The following is a 19,965-nucleotide window of genomic DNA, read 5'->3' as shown; positions in this document are numbered from 1 at the left end:
TGTCAGGTGCAGGATTGTTATGAGGAGCCAAATCTCTAAAAAGGAGCCTTAACACGTGGCAGATTTGTTGAGAATCCTTTCTATTCATTTGAATGGGGTTGTTTTGGTGTGATGCACATGAATTTCTGCAAGCACCATTCTACTGTGGCAGCTATATTTCGATTTTGTGTGTATATGGCAATTTAGATTAATGCAATTTCTTCACAGTCTCCCTGTAACTGAACATAATTGGGAGCATGCAAGTTGTCATCAGATGCACAGTCTTGCATATTTTTAATTTCTGTACTGCTCTCAGGATTTCCGATTGTGGCATTTGACTTTAGGACTGCAACCTCAAGTGATATCCCAGCATATTATTAATATTTTTAATTTATTTTAGTTAGGTCTCTGTTAAAGAGGTTATTCCATGAAAAAAAATAATCTACATTTTTCAAACCAGCATTTGGCTCTGAATACTTTTGTAGATGCATGTAACTAAAATTTAGTATAGTCAATGAGTTCTTCAATAAAATATATCTGTATAGCGCCACCTGCTGTTCTTTTCCTTTTTTCTCTGTCCGCCTCAGTAACATTGTTGAGGTGGACACACATGCTTAGTTCTGTTCTTGACACCAGCCCTATCTACTGACAGTGTTAAGGAGAAAGCTGATGCAGAAAGGATATGCTGTCATGGTCTCTCCCGTGATGGGGGTCAGAAGATCTAAGAGACTGGCTGCACGTAATGCGATCTGACAGCCTCTTTGGTTTCACTTGTTTCTGTGTTGTTGCTGGTTTTGACTACATCTCTTGTCTCCGGTGTAGCTTAAGTGGTCATTCCAACTCCTCTATTTAGTCTGGTCTCACCCATCATGCTATGCGGTTGATAGCTCCTACCTGGTTGTGGAAGTGCTTGTATTTGGTTCTCTTCTGAGTTCCTACTCGTCCACGTACTTCGGAGTTAAGTGTCTTTTCCCTATTTCTTGTTTGTTTTTTCTCCCTATATTTCGGTATTAGGCCTGAAGGAGTCTTCTGTTCCTTCAGTTGGGAAGGAACAGGTCATCTTTTGTCCTGACACTATTTCCAGGGCCCTTCAGGGTCAGATAGGGCTCAAGGTTCCTGCGTATGAACATTCCTACCATCGAGGTCTGTTCATACTGATAGTAGTCAGGGCTCGCTTTAGGGATTCACTAAGTGGTGACCTTTCCCCTTTCCCTAGTTTCCAGGCCTAGTATCTTCTCCCTTCCCTGTTGTGTTCAGTGTGGAGTTTACTATCCACACTGTGCTGTGACATATGCCCTCTGAGAAAGGGCACATCCCTTGATCTGCAGCTTGAAATAAATTTAGCAGAGCAACTGGAGGAATTAATGTGGGTGCTCTAGATCCATGTAGGGTTGTTGCGGGTATCGAAATTTCGATACCCAATCAATACTTTTGTCCCGGTATCGATACGATACTGGGATTTCCATTTTTTCGATACTGGCCTGCGCTTCTGCGCAGTCTAGTATCTCTGAACATGAGCGTGCTGCTGACGGTGCTCATGTTCCCTCAGCAGCCCAGGGGAGAAGGAAGCAGTCTCTCCCTCCCCCTGTGCTGCTGCTGCCGCTGCCACCAATGGGGAGAGAGGGGCGGAGGCAGGGCGGGCGCACTGCGCCACCAATGATAGGACTTTTCATGGGTTCGGACTTTGTTAAGCAGCAGGCTACATAGAGCGGTGCTCAGGGATGTCCCAGCACTTACTATTATTCCTGGGCGCCGCTCCGTTCGCCCGCTGTGCGCCTGTGCCCCATTGCAGTCTCCTGCAGTCCTGCTCCATATGCTAATTACTATCGGAGCAATGGGGAGGAAACAGCAGCTTCTCTAGTGGGCGTTCCTTCTCCCCTGGCTGTAGCGCTGTCCAATCGCAGTGCAGGGAGAAGGAACGCCCACTAGAGAAGCTGCTGTCTCCTCCCCATTGCTCCGATAGTATTTATCATATGGAGCAGGACTGCAGGAGACTGTAATGGGGCACAGGCTCAGCTGGCGAACGGAGCGGCGCCCAGGAATAATAGTAAGTGCTGGGACATCCCTGGGCTCCGCTCTGTGTAGCCTGCTGCTTAAAGTCCGGACCCATATAAGGTCGTCTTTAACTTTTAATACAGTATAATTGTCACGGCGGGCGTGCACTCAGTATGACAGATAACGAACCAACCAGGCTCTGGGCGAGAGACAGGGAAGGGTCACCTCCTAGCTAATCCCTGACCTCTTTCTCTGCACTTCTCAGCCCATCTACAGATCTTGAAGGTAGATCTGAGATGTCCCCGTGCCTGGGCTGACAAAACCCTGAATTCCCTGAGATGGTGAAGTGGGAATTAGGAGCAGCCTGCTCGCACAGAACCTGGATGGGAAAGATGACACAAAACAACCAACTAGAAACAACACTTATCTTCCTGAGCTGGAGCAGACAGCCAACCTTCCTTCCTAGCTTCCAAGATCACAATAATGAATATAATCCGCTCAGGGCACTGGGCAGAGGAGCTATTTAAACTAATGACTCCACCCAGTGCACCTGATGAGGGACGGATCCAGCACGACTCCAAAACAAACACTAAACTCGTGCAGCAATCCTGGCCGACCTCCGCACATCGTCAGAGTGGGGCATGACAGTACCCCCCCCCTCTACGGGTGACCTCCGGACACCCTGGACCAACCTTATCCGGATGGGACCTATGAAAGGCCCTCACCAGACGGCTGGCGTTGACATCTGACGCCGGAACCCACATCCTCTCCTCAGGACCGTATCCCCTCCAGTGAACCAGGTACTGGAGGGAACCCCGCAGAACTCTCGAGTCGAGAATCCTGGAGATCTCGAACTCCAAGTTTCCCTCGACCAGAACAGGAGGAGGAGGCAATGGCGATGGTACCACCGGTTTAACATATTTTTTTAGTAAAGACTTGTGGAAGACATCGTGGATCCTCCAAGTCTGCGGCAGATCAAGTCGAAATGCCACAGGATTGATCACAGCAGAAATCTTATATGGACCAACAAATCTTGGACCCAGTTTCCAAGATGGCATTCTCAACTTGATATTCCTAGTGGACAACCACACCAAATCACCCACACCACAGGTCCGGACCAGTCACACGTCTCCTGTCAGCCATTCGTTTATACCTCTCACCCATCCTCTCCAAATTCCCTTGAATCCCCCGCCAGATAGAGGATAAGGCAGAAGAGAATCTCTCCTCCTCTGGCATCCCGGAGGAACCAGACCCAGAAAAGGTACCAAACTGAGGATGGAAACCGTATGCGCCAAAAAATGGCGACTTACCTGTGGACTCCTGCCTACGGTTATTCAATGCAAATTCTGCTAAGGGCAAGAACGAGGACCAGTCCTCCTGATTCTCAGCCACAAAGCACCTCAAGTAGGTCTCCAGGTTTTGATTGGTACGCTCCGTCTGACCATTCGACTGTGGATGAAAAGCCGACGAGAAAGAAAGTTGAATGCCAAGTCGAGAGCAGAATGCCCTCCAAAACCTGGAGACAAACTGCGTGCCCCTATCAGAGACAATATCCGAAGGAATACCGTGCAATTTAACAATATTATCCACAAAAATCTGCGCAAGAGTCTTAGCGTTAGGCAGACTTGTTAGTGGTATAAAGTGAGCCATTTTACTGAAACGATCGACTACCACCAAAATCACTGTTCTCCCGGAGGAACTCGGTAGGTCCGTAATAAAGTCCATGGACAAATGTGTCCAAGGACGAGATGGAATAGACAATGGAAGAAGTGAACCAGGCGGTCGAGTATGAGCAACCTTAGACCGAGCGCAGGTTTCACAAGCTGCCACGTAATTCTCAATACTCTTACGCAAACCTGGCCACCAGAACCTCCGGGACACCAGATCACAGGTGGACTTACCACCAGGATGTCCAGCGAGAACAGTATCGTGATGTTCCTTAAACACCTTGTATCGTAGGCCCTCAGGAACAAACAACCTCCCTGGGGGACACGAACCAGGAGCCCCCTCCTGAGCTCCCAACACCTCCATCACCAATTCAGGGTACAGAGCGGAGACCACCACTCCATCCGCCAAAATCGGCGCTGGATCTTCTGAATCACCTCCCCCAGGGAAGCTGCGAGACAAGGCATCAGCCTTGACGTTCTTGACCCCTGGGCGAAAGGTAACCACGAAATTGAACCTGGTAAAAAAAAAGTGACCATCTGGCCTGCCTAGGGTTCAGACGCTTGGCAGATTGCAGGTAAGCCAAATTCTTATGGTCAGTATACACCCTAACGGGGTGAGACGCCCCCTCCAACCAGTGGCGCCATTCCTCAAAGGCCAACTTGATAGCCAACAACTCTCTATCTCCAACATCATAATTCCTCTCGGCAACCGAGAGCTTCTTGGAGAAGAAGGCACATGGGACCCACTTGCCAGGAGATGAACCCTGTGACAGCACCGCCCCAACCCCCACCTGATGCATCAACCTCCACTACGAATGGTTGAGACACATCCGGCTGCACCAGAATGGGAGCGGACGCAAAACGCTCCTTAACAGCCGAAAAGGCCTGCAACGCCTCATCCGACCAGACAGAGACATCGGCGCCCTTCTTGGTCATATCAGTAAGAGGTTTTACTAGGGTAGAATAATTCGAAATAAATTTCCTATAATAATTTGTAAACCCCAAGAACCGCATCAAAGCTTTCTGATTCTCTGGTCGGTCCCACTCCAGAACCGCCCGGACCTTTTCGTGGTCCATATGAAAACCGGAATCAGAAAGCATGTATCCCAAGAACGGAAGCTCTTGCACCGCAAACAAACATTTCTCCAATTTGGCATACAACTTATTCTCCCGAAGGATCGTCAAAACCTGTCTCACATGATCCTGATGGGTCTTCAGATCAGGAGAATAAATTAAAATGTCATCCAGGTAAACTACTACGAACCTCCCCACCAAGTGATGAAAAATGTCATTGACGAATCGCTGAAATACTGCTGGCGCGTTCGTCAACCCAAAAGGCATCACCAGGTTTTCAAAATGACCCTCGTGCGTATTGAAGGCCGTTTTCCACTCACCCCCCTCCTTGATCCTGATCAGATTGTAGGCTCCTCTCAAATCCAACTTGGAGAACACCTTGGCTCCAACAATCTGATCAAAAAGATCAGAGATCAAGGGCAGGGGATATGGATCCCGGACTGTAATACGGTTCAACTCCCGTAAATCCAAACACGGTCTCAGTGATCCATCTTTTTTTTTCACAAAGAACAAACCTACTGCCACTGGAGACTTAGATGGTCTAATATGACCCTTTGCCAAACTCTCGGCGACATACTTTCGCATGACCTCTCTTTCGGGTTGAGAGAGGTTGTAAAGCCGAGACTTTGGCAACTTGGCGCCAGGAATGAGATTAACTGGACAATCATAGTCCCGATGAGGGGGCAATTCCTGAGCCCCACCCTCCGAAAAAACATCCGCAAAATCTGAGAGATACGGAGGTAAAGCCGTAATGGACACTTCAGAAATAGATGTGACAAGACAATTGTCCGAACAAAACTCGCTCCAACCAATGATTTGTTTCGCTTGCCAGTCTATAATTGGGTTTTGTCTAATCAACCATGGCAACCCCAAAACTATAGGAGCTGGCAAATCCTTCATGACAAAACAAGAAATAATTTCACCATGTGAATCACCCACCCTTAAATGAATACCATGAACAATGTGAGTGAGACTCCTTTGAGAAAGAGGGGAAGAATCAATTGCAAAAACACGAATCTCGTTCTCTAACGTGCAAGTACTTAGTCCCAGGCCTTGAAGAAAAAGAAAGTCAATTAAGTTTACCCCAGCACCACAATCAAGGAATACATCAACAAACACATTTTTTGACTCTAGCGCCACCATAGCTGAAAGGAGAAAACGGGAACTGCAGGGAGCTTGCATACCTGTCTGCTCCACCACACCATTCATACAACCAAGTGTGAGGGAGTTTTTTTTTTCTTTTTTCCTTTTCTCTTCCACCTGTGATTTAAAATGAGGACAAGAAAAAATAAAATGACCCCTCTTTCCACAAAAGTAACATAGTTTGTGCAATTTCCTAAAGTCTCTACTATCAGAATGGCAGGAAATCTGACCCAATTGCATGGGTTCCTCCGCTACACCAGAGTTATAAGCAATATCACCCTGGGCAGAAGAAGAAACAAAACCACACGCAGGAGGGATCCCCTGCACGGAGGGACCCTTACCCCTCTCTCGGATACGTCTATCCAACCGTATAGCCAAAGACATTGCATTCTCTAAAGTATCCGGATACTCATAAAAAGCCAGGGCATCCTTCAACCTTTCGGATAACCCCTGACAAAACTGACTACGTAACGCGGGGTCGTTCCACCCCGACTCAGTAGCCCACCTCCTAAACTCTGTACAGTAACCCTCTGCAGTATGTTCACCCTGCAGTAAGTTATGCAATTTCGATTCTGCCATCAAGACCCGATCTGGGTCATCGTAAATCAATCCCAGGGCTTGGAAAAATTCCTCCACTGACCGGAGAGCCAGAGAACCGGGCGGCAGAGAAAAAGCCCAGGATTGAGCATCCCCTTTAAGCAGAGACATGATGATACCAACCCTCTGATCCTCATTACCTGACGAAAATGGACGCAGTCGAAAGAACAATTTGCATGACTCTTTAAAGCGGAAAAAATCATCCGTACTCCCTGTAAATCTGTCGACTTACAGGGGAGCGACTTTAGGCTCCCCACCAATTTGACCTGTACCTGATGCCAGAAACCTCTGACACTGTGTGACCGTCCAACGCAGATCCGCAACCTCTAGGGATAAATCCTGCATGCGGTCAACCAGTGCATCAATTGACGCCATCACAAAAGCGCTGAGTGATGGCAGTCACAGTATGGTGGATTATAATGTCACGGCGGGCGTGCACTCAGTATGACAGATAACGAACCAACCAGGCTCTGGGCGAGAGACAGGGAAGGGTCACCTCCTAGCTAATCCCTGACCTCTTTCTCTGCACTGCTCAGCCCATCTACAGATCTTGAAGGTAGATCTGAGATGTCCCCGTGCCTGGGCTGACAAAACCCTGAATTCCCTGAGATGGTGAAGTGGGAATTAGGAGCAGCCTGCTCGCACAGAACCTGGATGGGAAAGATGACACAAAACAACCAACTAGAAACAACACTTATCTTCCTGAGCTGGAGCAGACAGCCAACCTTCCTTCCTAGCTTCCAAGATCACAATAATGAATATAATCCGCTCAGGGCACTGGGCAGAGGAGCTATTTAAACTAATGACTCCACCCAGTGCACCTGATGAGGGGCGGATCCAGAACGACTCCAAAACAAACACTAAACTCGTGCAGCAATCCTGGGCGACCTCCGCACATCGTCAGAGTGGGGCATGACAATAATAAACATTGGTGGCGCAGTGCCAATGAGGGTTAAAAAAAAATTAAAATAAAATTATTAACTACCTCCTCCAATTGATCGCGTAGCTGCCGCTCTCCTGTTCTTTGTTCAGGACCTGTGGTGATGTCACTGAGCTCATCACATGGTTCATTACCATGGTGATGGATCATGTGATGAACCATGTGATGAGCGCAGTGACGTCACCACAGGTCCTTTTCCTCACAGATGAAGACAGAAGAGAAGCCGGGCTGCGCGAACAAGTGGATTAAGGTGAGTTAAATTATTATTATTTTTTTTTTTAACCCCTCCAGCCCTATTTTACTTAAGAATGCTATTATTTTCCCTTATAACCATGTTATAAGGGAAAATAATTACATCTACACAATCTTGAACCCAAACCTGAACTTCAGTGAAGAAGTTCGGGTCTGGGTACCACATTCAGTTTTTTATCACGCGCGTGCAAAACGCATTGCACCCACGCGATAAAAACTTAACAACGGAACGCAATCGCAGTCAAAACTGACTGCAATTGCGTGCCTACCCGCCGGGTTTTCCGCAATGCACCCAGGACGCATCCGGAGCCAAGGCTACTTTCACACTTGCGACAGTGTGATCCGGCAAGCAGTTCCATCGTCAGAACTGCCCGCCGGATCCGCCGATCTGGATGTGACTGAAAGCATTTGTGAGACGCATCCGGATGCGGATGCATATCACAAATGCATTGCAAGAACGGATCCGTCTCTCCACTTGTCATGCAGACAGACGGATCCGTCTTGTATCTTTTTACACAATTTTATCGGTCTGTGCATGCGCAGACCGGATGGACGGATCCGGCATTCTGGTATTTTGAATGCTGGATCTGGCACTAATACATTCCTATGGGAAAAAATGGCATTCCGGCAAGTCTTCAGTTTTTTTCGCCAGAGATAAAACCGTAGCATGCTGCGGTTTTATCTTTTGCCTGATCAGTCAAAAAGACTGAACTGAAGACATCCTGATGCATCCTGAACAGAAATAAATAAATAAAAAACATGCGATTCGCCATTTTTTAGTCACCTTGTCACCCCAAAAAATAGGATAGGACTGTTCTATTATGGGCCGAACGTTTCATAAAATGCGAAATGCACGCAGCTTTTTTTGGTGTTTTTTTTTTTCCCGCGCGGTATTGAGTATCGCAATACTTTTATATAGTGACGAAAGCGAATCTAAATTTTGGTATCGAAACAACCCTACGCCGATCTGATCGGCGTAGCGTTGTCACAATACCCAAATTTTGATTCGGTTTCGATTTGGCGATTAAAAATTTAATTTGGCTCCTAAATTTTTCAGTTCAGGAGCCAATGGCTACTAGGTATTTTTTGTCTGGAGCACTGCCCTCTTTCCCAATTTTACATATAAAATATATAAACAATAAATAAATAAACATCGCCACGTCCATAAAGTCCAAACTATTAAAATAAAAAAAATCTGCGCGATTCGCCATTTTTTCAAATGCGGAATGCACGTGGCTTTTTTGTTTTATTTTTTTTGCGTGGTATCGAATGGTATCGAGTATATACTTTTTTATGGTATCGAAACTGAATCAAAATGTTGGTATCGCAACAACTCTAGATCCATGTGAAAAGGCTTCAGCATTTTCAATACTTAATAAGGTGTGCCATTGTATCTCTTTCAGATATGTGTAAAAGGACCAAATGTATTTAAAGGCTACCTTAAAGATAAAGACAAGACAGAAGAAGCTTTAGATCAGGATGGCTGGCTTTACACTGGAGACATTGGAAAGTGGTTACCAGTAAGTCAATTTTTTTTCCATCATAAATTGGTATTTTTCATGACTACATGGCCTGTGCTTATGCTATCAATATCATAGTCTGCTTAACCTTTTAAAGAGAACCTGTTAACACAAAATGCAGTGTAATCTTCAGGCAGTATGTTATAGAGCAGGAGATTGATGTATATTTTTTTGAGAAAAAAACATTCCATAAAACTTGTATTTTATATATTTAATTCTCTGTTTCTTTCTGACTTAAAGGGACACTGACAGGCCCTATAAACATATTTAGATATGCATATGCTGTCATAGGTCTTATAATGTGTATGCCAATCATATAAGTGTACCCCCTGTCTGCATTTCAAACACTGTAAAATCAACTTTATATTCATATGTGAATCACTTGCCTTTGTGCCCAATGGGCGGTCTTTTTCCTGCATTTGTGCCAAGCCGCGCTCCAACTGCCGTTTCCTAGCACCGCCCAGCTCATTATTATTAACTGCGCAGGAGACGCTGAAGCCGCTGCATTGAAGGTTTTAGGACGCAGGCGCACTACGATTCCGGCGAGTGAGGGTGCCGGGTAAGGTATCCGGCGCACGCGCAGAAGCTCCAAGTGAGGCCGATGCCCATACGTTACTATTTGGCATGCGCAGGATCTTGCAGATTCGGAGACTGGAAAAGCCGCCCAGCGCAGTGAATAATAATGAGCTGGGCGGCGCTAGGAAACAGCAGTTGGGGCGCGGCTGGGCACAAATGCAGGAGAAAGACCGCCCCTTGGGCACAAAGGCAAGTGATTTTACAGTGTTTGAAATGCGGACAGGGGGTACACTTATGATTGGCATACACATTATAAGACCTATGACAGCATATGAATATCTAAATATGTTTATAGGGCCTGTCAGTGTCCCTTTAAGTTGTCCAACGTGGATGTCCTATCAGTGATTATATGCATTTTCTGTGTAAGTGTGTATACAGAGAGAGCTATCACTGGAAGCCATTTACACACACATATCTTTTGTTATACATACCAACTATTGGTTTAATTGGACAGAAATTGGTCATATAATCTATTGGTGTAATACAGCCCTTAAACTCAGACACAGTAAAGGTTCATATGTATATAGCAGTCTGCTCAGCTCCTTGTGCTCTATAACATGATGCCTGCAGACTGCACTGCATTTTGTGGTGACTGGTCCTCTGGTCCTCTTTTTAAACAATGAAGAATAAGAAGTAATGTCGCACTAGAATGGGGTGGAGATCCAACAGAGGTGCTCCCACTAACAGACAACACCCAGTCTGATAGAGATAAATATGATAAAGAATAGAAGTGGGGCACTCTCTATAAGTAAAGGGATCTTTTATTAAACATAATAAGATTTGACAATAAAATTGGCAATAAACATCACAATAAAAAATCAACAGTATTATAAAACATCAGCAGAGGATAAATAATTAATACTAGTGGTGGAATAAATCAGTGGTAGGCTAATATCTAAAACAGTAAAATCAAACAATAAAGTCAATATAAATATGGATCCCAATATGCGAATAATTAAAAAACGAAAATATTCGAATGTTCGGTAATAATCGAGAGAATGTTCATAAGAATATTATTCACTGGTAATACTTTGGTACGTTATTCCAATGTGAAATGTTAGTGATGTAAATAATAGCTTGTTGCCGAATATGGCCAGTCCTTTAACACACAATGATAGTGATAGCCAGGATTCCAAGCGTATGCAGCCTTAGATGGTTTAAACAAACAATATTTCAGCTGCTCATACGCACAGCGGCGTCCCGCTGTATTTGTTTAGAAAGCGATCGCTTGAATAGGGTATACGTAATCTTACCAGAAGGTCTTTACACTGGACAGTAAGCCCTCGACTCGGCGTGTTTTCTTTTAGAATTCCGGTCTCAAGGGCTGTTTATTCAAACTCGAATTTGGCACCAATGGAGTTTGTTTGCTACACGAGGTCTTGATACCTTTCGTGTGATACTGTTTCCTCGCTTTGGCGATTCGATGATTATATGGTGGCGTCCAGGCCTCCTCAGTCTCGCAATATCCTTTTTCTTGTTGGTGGGATTAATACCAGACGCGTTTCGTTGATTTAAGACAATGACCCCTTCCTCAGTGGTTAACATCCCCCTGCTCATAATCCACCTTTATAGTGGCTAAGGCCTGTGTGAAGAACTGGTCTGGAATACGAACTTTTTTTGAAAATCGGGATCCATAGGTATTGTTTCTAACTTTAAAAGCATAAATTAATGTTATTATTCTTTTCCAACATATTAGCCATCTTATCCTTACAAAAAACATGTTGCATAAATAGTAAAAACAAAAAATAAAGAGTATATATAAAAACATTAAAAAAGTGGTAATAACAGGTAGTTACATAAGAAATCTTTCATACAGTTGTTTAGCACCTTCTTTGGAATCACATCGTATAAAAAACACATCAGTATCGCATGCGATTTCAGTGCGGTTCTGATGCGTTTTTTCTGGAAACTTTGTATTTCTCAAAGATTCTTCAAAAGGGATCCATTTTACAAGTCCCATCAACTTTGCAATAATTTAGAAGGTAAAAACACACATTTTCTTTCTCAGGAAACTGGGACATTTTTCATTATGTGGGTATTTCTTTCTGGTGCGTTTTACACTAATGTAGAGTTATTGGATGGGGGCCAAGTGTAGAGGAAAAACTGGACGAATTTGAAATATCGTCCAGTTAATCATCGACAGATGGCGCCCATCCTATAAGAAGCCAAATAATTCAAAGTCTGCGTTCAGACCCGACGGTTGTAGTGTATTTAATTCAAAAATTCGCTTAGTTTCTAAACGTGACATTTTCTCTACAATCCCACCTCTCCAATCCTTTTGTACTTTGTCAATTGCTGAAAACCTCAAGCATGAGGGGTCTTGGTTATGTGTAGTTTTAAAATGATATGATAGTGAGTGGTTTTCAAAACCTTACTTTATGTTGCCAATGTGTTCTGTAACGTTCTCTTAGTTCTTCCTACGTATTGGAGCTTACATGGGCATTCTATCACATATATTACGTCTTCTGTACTACAGGTAAGGAATTCATTAATTTTATGACAATGTTTGTTTGTGGTTGATCTAATTTCAGTTGTTTTTTTAGAAAACGAGGTTAGTTTGCAATTATTGCATCTGCCACAACGGAAAAAAAACTGAATATTCGCCCAAGATTGAACTGTTGGAGTACGGATTCTCTTCTTCTGAACAGTAGGTGCTATTTTAATGCTCAGGTTAGGGGCCTTGGTGAATACAATTTTAGGTTTAGATGGTATCAGTGTGCTTAATATCTTATCTTTTTTCAACAAATGCCAATGTTTATTGACAATAGATTGGATTTTCCTGAAGTTCGCATTGAAAGGCAAAATCAAAAGCCCAGCGGACAAAGGAGGAGCAATAGTGGTGCAGGACTTAGAGAAATATAATTCTGAATGTCTACGTCAACTTTCAGACAGTAGTACATACAAAAAACTTCCAAATGATCCAACAGAATCATTTTTGGTAGAATTGAAAGCACTTTGTACTAGAGGTGGAGAAATTGGTATTTTAAATGAAGATGAACAGAATTTTTTAATCAATAGGTCCCCACGTATCCCTGTTTTTTATTGCCTGCCCAAGGTTTATAAAGATAAAATCAACCCACCTGGTCGTCCAATTATATCAGGGATTGGATCACTGACCTCAAATTTATCTAAGGAGTTCTTCATACATCAAGGATACCACACAAATCATAAAAATTATAGAATCATTGGATTTCAATGAGAATTGGATTATGGGTACCCTTGACGTTAAATCACTCTACACTGTGATCAAACATGAACAGGGCAAAAAATCTGTCATATCCCAACTATCGTTGGAGGGTACCTTGAATCAAATATAAATTGAGTATGTAGTTGATGCTATAAATTTCATTTTAACCCACAATCATTTTAATTTTGCAGGAGATTTCTACATACAGACGCAAGGGACAGCCATGGGCACCAGGTTCGCCCCTAGTTATGCCAATTTATTTATGGCACAGTGGGAACACGAAAACATCCAACCCAGACTAGGGACGGACCTGGTGCTCTGGCAACGATATATTGACAATATATTTTTTATCTGGCAGGGAGATAGGGACTCTGAAACAATTTTTAGATGATATTAATGTAAACGAGTGGAATCTGACTTTTACGGGTAATTCTAGCCAAACATCATTGGAATTTTTAGATATAAGGATTTTAAATCGAGAGGGTAAATTACAATGTACAACTTTTGTCAAACCTACAGCCTGTAATAGTTACATTTTATTTAATAGTTGTCATCTTCCTTATTGGCTAATCAATATTCCACAGGAACAACTACGTAGGGCAAAACGTAATTGTACATTGAATGTGGAATTTGAAAAGGAAGCCAAAATTATGACAGGCCAATTTTTTGACAAAAAATATCCTATAGAAATATCCTATAGAAATTCCAACATATTAGCCATCTTATCCTTACAAAAAACATGTTGCATAAATAGTAAAAACAAAAAATAAAGAGTATATATAAAGTTAAAGAAATGGACAGGGAGGAGTTCTTTATTGTTAAAAAAAAACAAGAAAGTTGAGATAGCGGATTCCAATTTACGTTTGATTTTGCCTTTCAATGAAGACTTCAGGAAAATCCAATCTATTGTCAATAAACATTGGCATTTGTTGAAAAAAGATAAGATGTTAAGCACACTGATACCATCTAAACCTAAAATTGTATTCACCAAGGCCCCTAACCTGAGCATTAAAATAGCACCTACTGTTCAGAAGAAGAGAATCCGTACTCCAACAGTTCAATCTTGGTCAAATATTCAGGGTTTTTTCCGTTGTGGCAGATGCAATAATTGCAAACTAACCTCGTTTCCTAAAAAAACAACTGAAATTAGATCAACCACAAACAAACATTGTCATAAAATTAATGAATTCCTTACCTGTAGTACAGAAGACGTAATATGTGTGATAGAATGCCCATGTAAGCTCCAATACGTAGGAAGAACTAAGAGAACGTTGCAGAACACATTGGCAACATAAAGTAAGGTTTTGAAAACCACTCACTATCATATCATTTTAAAACTACACATAACCAAGACCCCTCATGCTTGAGGTTTTCAGCAATTGACAAAGTACAAAAGGATTGGAGAGGTGGGAACCATGTAGAGAAAATGTCACGTTTAGAAACGAAGCAAATTTTTGAATTAAATACACTACAACCGTCGGGTCTGAACGCAGACTTTGAATTATTTGGCTTCTTATAGGATGGGCGCCATCTGTCGATGATTAACTGGACGATATTTCAAATTCGTCCAGTTTTTCCTCTACACTTGGCCCCCATCCAATAACTCTACATTAGTGTAAAACGCACCAGAAAGAAATACCCACATAATGAAAAATGTCCCAGTTTCCTGAGAAAGAAAATGTGTGTTTTTACCTTCTAAATTATTGCAAAGTTGATGGGACTTGTAAAATGGATCCCTTTTGAAGAATCTTTGAGAAATACAAAGTTTCCAGAAAAAACGCATCAGAACCGCACTGAAATCGCATTCGATACTGATGCGTTTTTTATACGATGTGATTCCAAAGAAGGTGCTAAACAACTGTATGAAAGATTTCTTATGTAACTACCTGTTATTACCACTTTTTTAATGTTTTTATATATACTCTTTATTTTTTGTTTTTACTATTTATGCAACATGTTTTTTGTAAGGATAAGATGGCTAATATGTTGGAAAAGAATAATAACATTAATTTATGCTTTTAAAGTTAGAAACAATACCTATGGATCCCGATTTTCAAAAAAAGTTCGTATTCCAGACCAGTTCTTCACACAGGCCTTAGCCACTATAAAGGTGGATTATGAGCAGGGGGATGTTAACCACTGAGGAAGGGGTCATTGTCTTAAATCAACGAAACGCGTCTGGTATTAATCCCACCAACAAGAAAAAGGATATTGCGAGACTGAGGAGGCCTGGACGCCACCATATAATCATCGAATCGCCAAAGCGAGGAAACAGTATCACACGAAAGGTATCAAGACCTCGTGTAGCAAACAAACTCCATTGGTGCCAAATTCGAGTTTGAATAAACAGCCCTTGAGACCGGAATTCTAAAAGAAAACACGCCGAGTCGAGGGCTTACTGTCCAGTGTAAAGACCTTCTGGTAAGATTACGTATACCCTATTCAAGCGATCGCTTTCTAAACAAATACAGCGGGACGCCGCTGTGCGTATGAGCAGTTTAAATATTGTTTGTTTAAACCATCTAAGGCTGCATACGCTTGGAATCCTGGCTATCACTATCATTGTGTGTTAAAGGACTGGCCATATTCGGCAACAAGCTATTATTTACATCACTAACATTTCGCATTGGAATAACGTACCAAAGTATTACCAGTGAATAATATTCTTATGAACATTCTCTTGATTATTACCGAACATTCGAATATTTTCGTTTTTTAATTATTCGCATATTGGGATCCATATTTATATTGACTTTATTGTTTGATTTTACTGTTTTAGATCTTAGCCTACCACTGATTTATTCCACCACTAGTATTAATTATTTATCCTCTGCTGATGTTTTATAATACTGTTGATTTTTTATTGTGATGTTTATTGCCAATTTTATTGTCAAATCTTATTATGATTTGATAAAAGATCCCTTTACTTATAGAGAGTGCCCCACTTCTATTCTTTATCTTTTTAAACAATATTTTCCTAAATTCTTATTTTTTTTACTTTCTGTTTCACTAAGTAGAATTAAAATATGGAGTTGTCAGAATTCCTATTCCCAGGATTGGCATCTTTATTGTAATGTTGTTTTATGAAAGTATTGGTCATGGGTAATTATTGCTTGAAAGAAAACAAATAATTGACTGAGGAACAAATCATGTTTATTACATTCTACAACACAAGATTAGACAGGATGGGATTAAAGTAATAGCTAAAATTCATAATGAAAAATAGCATTCAGCAAACTACTAGTAGTCTTCAAAAAGTTATGGTTTATTGTAATTGTATGTGGAAATTACAGTACTGTATATAGTGTCCAATCATTGCCCTTCAGAAGTAGAGTCTACCTTATAGTAAGGAGAGGAAGGCACTTCTTTTGGCTCTTTCGTAGCCTAGAATCATCAAAATAGAACTACTCTATCTTAGCCTAGAATTGAGCTAGAACTGCAATTCTGGTCTTGTTTTAAAGCTGACAAACTAGTGCTAGCTGTCATAGAGCCAGAGATAGAGCCTTTAGAAACGAGGTCAGGAATTATGTCTGCAGGTAAGAGATATACTAGCAACCTCTTCAGCCAGCTGTGATCTCAGCCAACATAGAGGAGGAGAGTGTTGGCCATGCTGATAGTCTACAGAAAAAGGAGCAGAGGCATAGATCTCTATCCTCTCCCTATATAACTGTAGACGACCACAGGGGAGGGTAACAGACTTCTGTGCATGTTATTCTACCTCCCCCTTAATGAATTTGACAGCATTCATGTTCTCTGACTGTTACATATGGGGGTTCTTGCTTTCCAGAAAAGTAGTGAAAATGATGAGCACCTTTTTGGCTAAATTTCAAGTGTCAAAGCAAAGGGTCTGAATACTTACGAGGGTTAATTAAAAATGATTGCACTGTGGCTGTAGAATTTATTTTAATCAAATGTCATAAAAGACAAATGTATAATTTTTCAACAAAATCTTTACTTTCCACCTCATCACCACGACGGCTACAAGGAGATTGACCACTGACCTCTGTAGGGGCAGGAACAGAGAGAGGGTTTAAATCCCCCCCTCCCACCACCAACACCAGTGTTTCCTGTCCCTACAGAGGACAGGGGCAGAGAGAGTCTCCCTGCGGGGAGATGAAGATGGTAATTCTTTCCTGGCACCTACCGGTGTTCCCCCTGCCCTCCTGCGGTCGGTGTACTAATGCTGGGCAGGGGTGAGGAGGGAGGCCTCGCTCCATTATAAGATGTGAGCCTGCTCCCGGATGCGATCTCCCGCCGACGCCGAGTCTGGGGCGTTCGCCGGGTGCGCACCAAAGCGATTCTAAGGGCGGCCGACGTCACTTCCGGTGGACGGAGGGAAGTGACGTCATCCAGGAAGCGTCTCCAGATTCAAATTTTCGGCGCCAGCAAGCGCTGAACGCCTGATCTGTGCGGTGTACCTGGAGCTGTGTTAGTCATGTCGGCTGAACCCCGCTCCCCTGGAGATCCTCCTGTGCTGCCTACATTAAGTCCCCTGTGGGGAAGCGCTTGTTGCTCTGCTACTTGTTTTTTAACACTGTACCAGGTTGCATACTCCTCCTCCTCCACTTCTCAGGCTTGGGGCTTTTTCTCTCCATGACTTTTATCTCATGGCTGATAGGGATTATTTCCCCCAGGTTCCTAAGGAGGTCCAGAAAAGGATCAAGAAACAGGCCAAATGCGTGTCCTGCCTCGCAAAAAACTCTGCAAGGACTGTATTTCTAGCGTCATTGCGGAAGAACAGCCTTCCTTCCTTGAGGAACTGAGGTCCATGATCCATAATGAAGTAAAGACCTCCTTATCCCAAATTTCCCCCCCTCTCCGGGATCCGCCTCCACCAAAAAGGCGAAGGGAACCATCTCCCTCCTTATCTGACCCGGAGGTAACAGGGGAAGATGCGTCTACATCTAGAGCCTGGGAGGACGAGGAGGTTTTCTCTGATACTGATATGGCTGAGTCAGAGAGGAAGTTTTGCTTTTCGCTAGAGGAAATGCCAGACCTTTTAAGGGCTGTCCGGGCCACGATGGGTATAGAAGACACCCCAAAAGCCCACTCAATACAAGACGAGATGTTTGGGAGACTCCGGGTTAAGAAAACCTGTGTGTTTCCAATCAATGAAAATATCCGAGATATGGTTTTGGACGAATGGTCCAACCCTGAGAAACGGTTGGGGGTTTCCAAATCCTTCAAGAACCGTTTATTATTTGATTCAAATGAGGTGAAGATCTTCAATGAGACTCCCAAGGTGGACATTCAGGTCGCCAAGGTCAATAAAAAGACTGCCTTGCCCTTTGAAGATACCTCACAATTGCGTGATCCTATGGATAGGAAGGCAGATAGTCTCCTGAAAAAATCATGGGAGGCGGCCATGGTTAATCTGAAAACTAACATTGCGGCCACCTCGGTAGCCAGGTCCATGAGGATATGGCTAGACGAGTTAGAAAATCATATTAGGGATAATACCCCTAGGGAAGAGCTACTCAGGTCCCTTCCCTTATTGAAGACGGCCACAGCTTTTATGGCAGACGCCTCGGCCGAATCCGTTAGATTCGCCGCAAAGGATGCAGGGCTTTCCAACGCTGCCCGCCGCGCCTTGTGGATGAAAAGCTGGTCGGGCGACAACACTTCAAAGATGAAGCTATGTGCTATCCCGTTTTCAGGGGAATATGTATTTGGCCCGGTCTTGGACCGTATCCTAGAAAAGGCCGCAGATAAGAAGAAGGGCTTTCCTGAGGAAAGATCTTATAAAAGGAAATATCCCTTTCGGGCCCCCTCTAGCCAGAATAAACCCTTTAGGGATAAGGGAAAGTCAGGGCGTTGGAGCTATTCCAAAGGGGGCAGGGGTAGAGGTAACCCCTCTTCCTCCCAAAGTAAGTCCGATAAACAATGACGCCAGCGTGGGGGGGAGATTGAGGAAATTTCCCCGAATCCTTGGGTCCGGGACATCTTAAAATTCGGTTATCGGATCGAACTTTCCTCATCTCCCCCAAACCGCTTCGTCATTACGAATCCAGGCTCCCCCAGCACTCGTCTAAAAATTCTACAAGGAGTTCAGAGCCTTCTGGCTATGGACGTGATAGTACGGGTCCCCCCTTCTCAACTGGGGCAGGGCTTCTATTCAAGCCTTTTCCTAGTGGAGAAGAAAGAGGGGTCTTTCCGTACAATTATAAACTTGAAAGCCCTAAACAAGTTCATAACTTATCGAAAGTTCAGGATGGAATCCCTAAAATCCCTGATCCCCTTAATAGGGAAGAACGCCCTAATGTGCTCAGTAGATCTTCAGGACGCCTACTATCACGTCCCAATTCATCCAGAATCCCAGAGGCTCCTAAGATTTGCTATTCAGGATCACAAGGGGGTAACCAACCACTTCCAGTTTACGGCCCTCCCCTTTGGGATATCGTCTGCACCCAGAATCTTTACGAAGCTGGTGGTCGAGATGGTAGCCTTCCTGAGACACAATGGACTAGTGATTGTTCCATACCTGGACGACTTCCTCCTAGTTGGGAACTCAGAGGACGATCTAAGATCAGACTTACTAACCTTCCTATCTCTCATCCAAGATCTGGGATGGTTGGTAAACCAGAAAAAAATCACATCTGGTACCGTCCAACACTATCCGGTTTCTGGGGGTCATCCTGGACTCCCGGGCTCAACGTACCTTCCTTCCTCCAGACAAGATCAAAAGCCTCCAACTGAAGATTGGTCGGTTTCAGAACAGAAGGTCTTGTCCCATAAGAGAAGCTATGAGCCTCCTGGGCCTTCTTTCATCCTGCATCCCGTTCGTCCCCTGGAGCCAGTCCCACTTTCGATCACTTCAGCTATGGATCCTCAGATCTTGGGACAGACGACAGTCCTCACTGAACCACAAGGTTCTGATTCCCCCCGCAGTAAAGATCTCCCTGAACTGGTGGAAACATTCAGCCAACCTGTCCTTGGGAGTCGCCTGGGAAAAGACCCCCTACATCCAAGTTCTCACCGATGCGAGCAAGAAAGGATGGGGTGCGAAAGTGGGAGACCACTTCTTTCAAGGCTCCT

At 43.5% G+C, this 19,965-nt stretch overlaps 1 protein-coding gene across 7 annotated transcripts in view; it reads left to right on the top strand.

Annotated features, from left to right (window-relative positions):
- ACSL6 (acyl-CoA synthetase long chain family member 6) overlaps positions 1-19,965 on the top strand; it is a 658,958-nt gene that overhangs the window by 604,508 nt on the left and 34,485 nt on the right. For 6 of the 7 annotated variants that reach the window (XM_040405103.1, XM_040405087.1, XM_040405060.1 and 3 more), the window contains one exon: positions 9,051-9,167. The exons of the other annotated variant lie outside the window; for it this stretch is intronic. In XM_040405103.1, the coding sequence (XP_040261037.1) occupies positions 9,051-9,167 (117 nt within the window). The remainder of the gene's footprint in view (positions 1-9,050; positions 9,168-19,965) is intronic. 7 annotated transcript variants of the gene reach the window in all.

Source organism: Bufo bufo, chromosome 1, assembly GCF_905171765.1.
Source record: "Bufo bufo chromosome 1, aBufBuf1.1, whole genome shotgun sequence".
NCBI lineage: Eukaryota > Metazoa > Chordata > Amphibia > Anura > Bufonidae > Bufo > Bufo bufo.
The sequence above is the reverse complement of the archived record's forward strand: the minus strand, read 5'-3'. Positions and strand labels throughout refer to the sequence as shown.